At 38.2% G+C, this 8,994-nt stretch overlaps 1 protein-coding gene across 1 annotated transcript in view; it reads left to right on the top strand.

The window, feature by feature from the left end:
- arfgef3 (ARFGEF family member 3) overlaps window positions 1-8,994 on the top strand; it is a gene marked incomplete in the record, with an annotated part of 60,351 nt that overhangs the window by 33,542 nt on the left and 17,815 nt on the right. The window contains 9 exon segments of the mRNA XM_024296776.2: window positions 1,023-1,238; window positions 1,341-1,451; window positions 3,457-3,607; window positions 3,679-3,993; window positions 6,403-6,536; window positions 6,717-6,862; window positions 8,025-8,346; window positions 8,419-8,541; window positions 8,766-8,869. Of these exon segments, the coding sequence (XP_024152544.1) occupies window positions 1,023-1,238; window positions 1,341-1,451; window positions 3,457-3,607; window positions 3,679-3,993; window positions 6,403-6,536; window positions 6,717-6,862; window positions 8,025-8,346; window positions 8,419-8,541; window positions 8,766-8,869 (1,622 nt within the window).

Below are 8,994 nucleotides of genomic sequence, written 5' to 3'. Positions count from 1 at the left end.
TCTGGGCTGTGCCAAAGACGGCGGCGACACCGTGACGGCAGGTCATGACTCTGTGAAATGTTCCAAATGTTCAAAAGTGACTGACGTCTCAGAGGATGAGTGTGTAGATTTGAGTGATTTATCTCTGTTTTGGGTCAGAGATACGGAATCGTCAGGACTAAAACTAGATGGAAACTTGGAAAAACAGGTCAATCAAAAGTGTCAGAGGTTAAAAAAATCCTAATGTTTGCAAGATGACAATAATCCTTGTATATTTGCCATTTACAAACTTTATAATTTTAAAAAAATATTTAGCAAAATATGCCCCTTAGAAACTGAATAAGAAATTGCTAAAATCCTTCAAAAACTTTGTGTACTTTGAAACTTATTGAACTTCTGCAAACTTACAGCAAGAGACACCATTCAAACTCCAAAATCTTCAACTACTGGGTTTTAGGGTAATTTTATTTTATTTTAGCAACATCCTAGCTGTTTATGGATGAATTTTGACTTTTTCCAGTTTTTTCTTTTAGCTAATTTCAAGTTTAGCTAATATTTTAGCATTTTGCTAGCTGTTTGTCAAAATTAGAATTTTTTTCATTTTTGGCCAATTTTGAGTTTAGCTAATATTTCAGCATTATGCTAGCTGTTTATTTCACTTTTTAAATTTGTTTTGGCTAATTTTGAGTCTAGCTAATGTTTTAACATTATGCTAGCTGTTTTGACAAGATTAGACATTTTTCAAGTTTTTAGCTAATTTATCTTTTAGCCAATATTTTGGCAATCTTTCAGTTTTAGCTTTCTCAGCTCTCAACTCTGCCATCTTTAGCGGCCACATTCAGTTTTTAACATTCACACGTGCATTATTGCAGGTAATGCTATGAATCTAGTTCATCTTACAATAGTTAAATATTTTATCACTAATATTTCTGTAATGTTTGTTTTTAGAAACATTACTAAAGATGTAATTTGTAACGTTTTTATACCTCCTATTATCTAAGTAGTTAGAATAATCTTTCCTGGTCTTATTTTTATGTTTTTAGGAGCTGTGTTCTCGCGCTTCATCCTCACCGGTGTGTGGAAGAACCTGATCGATGTGCTGTCCACGCCGCTCACGGGTCGCATGGCGGGCAGCTCCAAGGGCCTGGCCTTCATCCTGGGGGCAGAGGGCGTCAAAGAGCAGAGCCAGAGGGAGAGAGACACCATCTGTCTGAGTTTAGACGGCCTGCGCAAAGCGGCGGCGCTCAGCTCCAGCCTCGGTGGGTTGAACAATGTCGTCGCCGAGAAAAATAAATTTTGATAAATTTTGACAAGAAAGTGTGGATGAAGCACAGTGTGTGTGCATGTTGTGCGTCTTCTAGGTGTGGCTGCCAACTGTGCCTCAGCTTTAGCCCAGATGGCTGCCGCCTCCTGTGTGCAGGAAGACAAGGACGAGAAGGAGGCGGGAGAGTCTGGAGACGCCATCTCACAGGGTATTTAAACGACAACAAAACCAGCTGCAGCCCATAATCCAAGCACAGGGTTTTACCAATGAAAAAATGAGTCAACAAAGTCTAAAACTCACATTTTTACATAGATATTCTGTTTGGCTGCTTTTTTGCAAAAAAATGAAGCTTTACTGACATCTTGTGGCGGTTTGATGAATCTGTAATCACATCTAAAAAAAGCTTTAATTTAATTTTAACTTATAAAATAAAAAAATAAAAAAAGCAGGTTTGTGACTGTATTCACACTATAAGGTTGTCGTTGTACACAAATAACAATACACTTTTTCTGTGTTTTTAGGAAAAGGTTGTAGCTAAAAACGACCTGCCCTAGCTTTTTTTTAACCGTTTTCTTGTGATAACGAGATAATGGATCTCATTATCACAAGACGACAAACTTTGTTTTCTCTCAATGAAGAGATAATGGATCTTGTTTTCACAAGAAGATGAAGTCTGTCGTCTTGTGAAAACAAGAAGACAAACTTCATCTTCTTGTGATAACGAGATAATGTTTCTCGTTATCACAGAAAAAAAACTCTTTCTCTTGATATCAAGATAATTAATCTTATCACAAGAAGACAAACTTTGTTTTCTCTTGATGAAGAGATAATTTATCTTGTTATCACAACAGAACAAACTTTGTCCTCTTGTGTTAACAAGATAATGTTTCTCATTATCACAAAAACAAACTATATTTTCTTGTAATAACGAGATAGTGGATCTCATTGTCACAAGAAGATAAACGTTTCCTTTTTCTTGATAAAGAGATTATGGATCTTGTTATTACAAGAAAACAAACTTAATTTTCTTGTGATAATGAGATTCACTATCTTGTTTTCACAAGAGAACAAACTGTTTTCTCGTGATAACGAGATAGTGGATCTCTTTACTAGAAGAGAACAAAATATACTGTAGTGTCTTTCTCTCCATTTCCCGCACTGAGATGCCGACACTTTATCTCGTTATTTTTATCAAAGTAATTTCTTTACTTTGGAGTCAACAGCAAAAACAGCAAAAGAAAATACTCAAAGCAACAAAAGCTGTTTTTTTTTTTAGACTTTTTAAAATGTATTTATTCATTAGTGGATCTACACTCCTCAAATGCCTTAATTCCCTTCATCTCTGGACATCAGAGATGAAGCCCAACTCAGTTCAGTTCAATACTTTTGTAATTTTTCTACAATCTGCAGCAAAACAAATCAGTTTGTTGAACACAATTAAATGAATCAATTATGAATCGATAAGTTCTTCTGGTGTTCGTCAGGCAGAGACGCTTGTCTGCCCAGGAAAAATTGATTATGGTCTGTATTAATCACAAAATAAAGAGAAATAAAGCAGGTAAAGTCTCACCATCTCATAGCAGGAAAGAGAGAGAGAGAGGGACGCCGTAGTCTATTCTTCATTATCTCGTTTTCATTGGAAAAAGAAATTTGTTTTCTCATGATAACGAGATAATGGTTCTCATTATCATGAGAAAAAGGTAAAAAAAAAACCAAAGACTGGTATAGGCCGTCTTCAGCTTTCGTAATAGCATTTATTCCCTAAAACCTTTTTTCCGGTCCGGTATTTTGAGCATTTCCATTGTAAAAATGGACCCATTAAACAATACTGACCTGTACCTCTTTAGCGGGGGGGGGGCGCCATTGGTTGTAGATCCATTGAAAAGTAAAATTTGAGACAGAGCTGCTGTAGCCACCCGTTGATTGACAGAAAGCGATGACGATTTTAGAGAATCCCAATATAACGCTAAATTAAGCTAACATTTCCAGCTTTTGGAAACGTGGTTTAAATATCCTTTTTTCCTATAAAATAAATCTTTTGAGCAAGTTTTAGAATTTAAAGACTTCCTCACATCACATTTTTCCTTGTTGCTATTGGTTGTGAATTCCTCCATTATAATTGAGCAAATCCACTTTTTCTATTCCACTCAGAATCTAAAACGTTAATCTGTGTCTGTGGTTTTATTTGGTCATTTTGTCACCTTTTCCTTTAGTGAAGCATCGTGTGGAGCAGCGACTGGAACAGATGAGTCGTCCTCAGGGCGTCCGCCTGCACACCGCGCACGTGTTGTGCATGGACGCCATCCTAAATGTAGGCCTGGAGATGGGCAGCCATAACCACGACTGCTGGCCGCACGTCTTCAGGTGGAACTGCATTCATAAAAATTCATTCTGTTGATTCAATCTTGAAAGAACTTGAAGTATGTTTCTCCCAGGGTGACGGAGTACATCAGCTCGCTGGAGCACACCCACTTCAGTGACGGCTCCTCGCAGCCGTCCTCTCTGACCACCATCACCCAGCAGAGCCAGCAGGCCGCCGCCGTCGACCTGGGGCTGGAGCTGAGCTGTGAGCCCAGCCCGGAGGCCGCAGAGCTGAGTCTGAGCCAGCCCGTCATCCAGCCGCTGTCCATCCAGGAGCTGCTGAAGGAGAGCAGCAGGGGGGGGCGGGGCCTGGACCTGAGGAGCGGCAGCCTGATGACCGGAACCAGCGCCGCCAAGGCTGTCTGTACGCTGTCGACGCAGGCTGACAGGTAGGACACGAGTCCAGGAGATAGACAAAGTCAACATTTTCTTTCAAAAGAATTTTGGTTGATAAAATATAAATACTTTGAAAAAACTGAAAATGCTCTAAAAATAGTTTGACTGTCAGCTTAATCTAACATCACTGGAGGCGTTATATTAGTAAAAAAGTACTTTAAAGAAAAGGTTTTAGAGGGAATGCCAAAGAGTAGATTTAAAATGAGCTACAAAGAAAGTCAGTCTTAACTTTTGTGCTCATAGTTAGGGATGTGTATCGACAAGAGTCAAACGATACGATACTTATTCCGATATGTGTCTCGCAACACGATACTTATCGCGATATGTGTCTCACAATGTGAAACAAATCGTGGTATGCGTCTCAAAATACGATATTTATCGCGATATGTGTCTCACAATACGATACTTATCGCGATAAGTGTCTCACAATACGATATTTATCGCGATATGTGTCTCACAATACGATACTTATCGCGATAAGTGTCTCACAATACGATACTTATCGCGATATGTGTCTCACAATACGATACATATTCCGATATGTGTCTCACAATACGATACTTATCGCGATATGTGTCTCACAATGTGAAACAAATCGTGGTATGCGTCTCAAAATACGATGCGTATTGCGGTACGTCTCACAATATCATACGTATTCCGATATGTGTCTCATGATCCTATGCGTATTGCGGTTTACGTATTGCAGTATGTGTTTCAGAATACCATAAATGTCGCGATATGTGTCTCACAATACGTCTCGTGGTATGGGCTCACAATATGAAACAAATCGAGGTATGTGTCTCAAAATACGATGCGTATTGCGATATGTGTCTCACAATACGATACATATCGCGGTGTTTGTCTTACAGTATGATACGTATCGCGATTTATCCCAAGACTGCACCGGAACATTTTTTTTCTTTTTTCTTTTTTTTTTTAAGAGTTCAATTTAGAAAAAGAAGTTCAACCTGAATATTAATCCATCTTTCATTTTAATAAAATAGTAAGGTGATTTTATTTAATGATCACAACATTAAGCACTAGAACTGTATCTCATCAACAAGTCGCTTTTACCCACAAATTCATGCCGCTTTTCTTTTGGTAACTTAAAAAAATATTTGTTTTTAAAGGTAACAGTCAACATTGTCTGAATTCCACAACAAAATATATTTAAAAATAGAATCCATGTGCCTTAACCAATAAGGTTCTAAAAGTATTTTCAATCAATGCAAGTAAATGAATGCAATATATCACCAAATCTTTCCCTGAACCCCGACTCTGTTGTTGTTTATTCTGCTACTGTAGAATAACAGAGATGAAGAGTTTTAGTTTGTTAACCTTCTGCTGTGGATCATTACAAAAGCGGCGATTCGATTCACAGATTGAACCATGAATCTTACTATTAAATATGTTTTTAAAGCTCCTATATGTTTGTCTTTTTGCTAGATAAATGAAAATAAAATTATCTGTAATAAATCACCTTTTTTTTAGAACCGGAGAATCAACAAAACGAATAAAATACAAACATTTAGATAGAAAGAAATAGTATTTGGCCTTTTTAAAGAATCTTTTTTGGTCAACTTCCTGATTAACTTCAGCATAAAAAAAAATAAAATAAAAAAAAAATGCAGAAATTAATAATAAAAAAGTAACAACTATAACTCATTCGGTCCTTTCATCTGAAGTGACAACAGAAAACAGGTTTTATCAACAGACTTTTTTTCATTATTAGTGGAGATATATAAAATAAAAAACTTCTACAACTGTAGATGAACATTTTAAAAGCATGTTCTGGTACCGACTCTCCAACATGCTAACAGTCAGATTAAGAGATTTTTGTAAAACTTGTAAATTCATATCGTTTTATTCAAATTGCAGGTTTTAGGAAACCACTAGATGGCAGCACTGGTGCACAGATGGCTTCTGATGAACATTAGCTCTGATTTCAGAACTTCTTTTGGCTTTTAGACTCCTAAATAAATAAATAAAGTCTTGTCTGCCTGTGTTTTGACACACATATGCAAACACACACACACTAACACACACAGCTGCAGTAAATGGAGGATTTGAGTGTGGATTTATTCCAAGGATCATCTCTTATGTAAGCCGTTATCTGGGCTGCTTTTGGAGGGAATCAAAAATGTTCCCTCTGATCTTTTGAAGCAGATGGACTGAACACATTTACAATCTGAAAGTGCTGCCAAAACATAGTAAACACTTCACAAAGCATCTGCTAACAGGGCCCCCACTTTCAACTGTTTTATTAAACATTCCAGTTCATTATATTTTATTGCAATTTGAATTTAACTTGCAGACAATAAATCAATTTCATCTGTTTAGTTTAGTGTATACATCCCATGTATTAAAACCCTTTAGTGAGAACGTTTGCGTGATGTTTTTAGGTTGTTTGAAGAAGCAGCCAGCAAGCTGAACCTGGTGGGCCTGGTTGGGTTCCTGCAGCAGCTCAGAAAAGCGTCTCAGTCTCAGCTGTTTGACTCTGTCACAGATACTGGAGACTACTCGCTGGCAATGCCAGGTAAACGCACAAACGCCACGTTTCCTCCTGGAAACTGATCCGCTTTTAAAGCTTACTGATGATTGTTTCTGAAAACATCTGTTTTGCTTTCATTCAAGACTTTTTGTTCAGTCATTTTAATGAAAAATGTCCAAAATCAAAGGTAAGAAAGGCCGACCTGTGTCTTAATTCTGTCTGCAGGAGAAGCCAAGTCGACTCTGGACCGCCGCAGCACGCTGCATCTCTTCCGTCTGGGCGAGGCCATGCTGCGGATCGTCAGGAACAAGAACCGGCCTCTGCTTCACATGATGAGGGCCTGGAGCGTGGTGGCGCCACACCTGGTGGAGGTGGGGGGAGCCGTCTTTTGAGCTATTTTAAAAACGTTCCCGATCTTTCATTAAATAAGAAGGAAGTCATAATGACATTATGCTAGCTTTTTGGACTATTTTAGTATTTATTAAGGTTTTAAGGCTAATTTGGAGTTTAACAAATGTTTCAACAACATGCTAGCTTTTTTATCTAACGTAGGCTTTTTTCAGTTTTTTAGGCTAATTTGGCATTTAGCTAATATTTTAGCTGCTATCAGCTTCAGCGTTTTCAGCTATTGATTTCAGCATCTTCAGTGGCCAAATTCAACTTACAGCATTCACACTAGCGTTCTTTCTTTCTTTCTTTATTTTTACTTGTTTCCTTTCGTGAAGCAGCAGGAACATCAAAAACACAAAATCCAATAGAGGATACAACACAGACCTACAACTTCAAGAATGAAAAGGAGCAGATGGAAGAACAATGTTCTTATTTTATGCCTGCCCCTGCTAAATCAAAATACTCATGTGTGTGTATATACATATAAATATACTTAGTACAGATGGCCCACCGTTGGCCATTCACAAGCAAAACAATATAATCAAACAAACAAAAAATAAATGAAATCAATTTTTTTGACATAACTTTCCAATTTAATTCTCCTAAACATATTCCTAAATCGGAGAATATTTGTAAACTTTTCAAATCATTTTTTTGTAAGTTCCAAGGTTTTACACCAATAAAAGAAAAACACATTTGTTTTAACGTGGTGCGAACAACTGGGTACTTGAAATCAAATCTCCTTCTATGATTTAAATCTTCAGAACTAAAAATAAACATCCTAAGCAGACTCTCTGGCAGTGCTCTGCTTTTAGCATAATCACAGGTAATTTTTATCTAGTTTTTAGCTAGCTTATGCTGTTGCTTGTGCATGATCTAATTAGTGACTAACCGGAAAAAATAATCTGTGATTAGTCGACTGTTAAAATAATAATTAGTGAAGCCCTAATGTATATATTTCCGCTCAGATGATGGTGGAAACTGTATAAAATGTATTGAAAAATATAAAGTTTAGAGTTGTCACGAATGAGGAAATGTGAGCATCAATAGATTTCGTCATGTGACTGTGCTGCATCATAACTGACATCATAAAGCTTTCTTCTTTTGCACGACTTCCTCCCAACCATTGTGTATTTTCCTCAGGCTGCGTGTCACAAAGAGCGACATGTGTCCCAGAAAGCCGTGTCCTTCCTCCACGACGTCCTGACGGAGGTGTTGACCAGCTGGGCGGAGCTCCCTCACTTCCACTTCAACGAGGCGCTCTTCCGGCCTTTCGAGCACATCATGCAGCTGGAGCTGTGCGACGAGGACGTGCAGGACCAGGTGGTGACGTCGATCGGAGAGCTGGTGGAGATGTGCTCGCCACAGATCCTGTCGGGGTGGAGGCCTCTGTTCAGCGCTCTCAGGACGGTCCACGGCAGCAAAACTGAGACCAAAGAATACCTGTTGGGGGAATACTCCATGGGTGAGGAGCGTAGTTGGCAAAATAGTTGAATTATTATTATTTTATTCATAGTTTGTCTCTTTCTCCGTGCAGGGAAGTCCCAGGCGCCAGTGTTTGACGTCTTTGAGGCCTTCATCAACACCGACAACATCCAAGTGTTTGCAAACGCCGCCACCGACTACATCATGTGTCTCATGAAGTTCGTCAAAGGCCTGGGTGGGTCTCGGATTTTACCCCCAGAATTTCTCCCTAAATGTATTACGTCTTCACTTTTCATGGATTAGTGCATGCAGTGTTGGCGTCACAACTTTAACACTTAAAATCCGTTTGGCTTTAATCTTCAAAAAAATCTGAATCGTTAGTTTTTATTCGTTAAAAATGACAAATCTTTGTTTTATAAGGAAATGATTTGTTTTTTCTGTTAATGTTTTACTTTGTAGGAGAGGTGGACTGTAAGGAGATCGGCGACTGCGTTCATGCGTCTGCGTACAGCTCCACAGACCTCTGCCTGCCGGCGCTCGACTACCTGCGCAAATGTTCACAGGTGACATTTGTGCAAACAAGCTTTTCTACACCTTTTTTCTAAATGTAATATTGTTTTTTTGTCTGATTGCTGAAAGCAATCAGAGTATGTTGTTGTAATTCTTTATTATATTTTATTATTCTTCT

The sequence above is a fragment of the Oryzias melastigma genome, linkage group LG15 (assembly GCF_002922805.2).
Source record: "Oryzias melastigma strain HK-1 linkage group LG15, ASM292280v2, whole genome shotgun sequence".
Classification (NCBI taxonomy): Eukaryota; Metazoa; Chordata; class Actinopteri; order Beloniformes; family Adrianichthyidae; genus Oryzias; species Oryzias melastigma.
The sequence above is the reverse complement of the archived record's forward strand: the minus strand, read 5'-3'. Positions and strand labels throughout refer to the sequence as shown.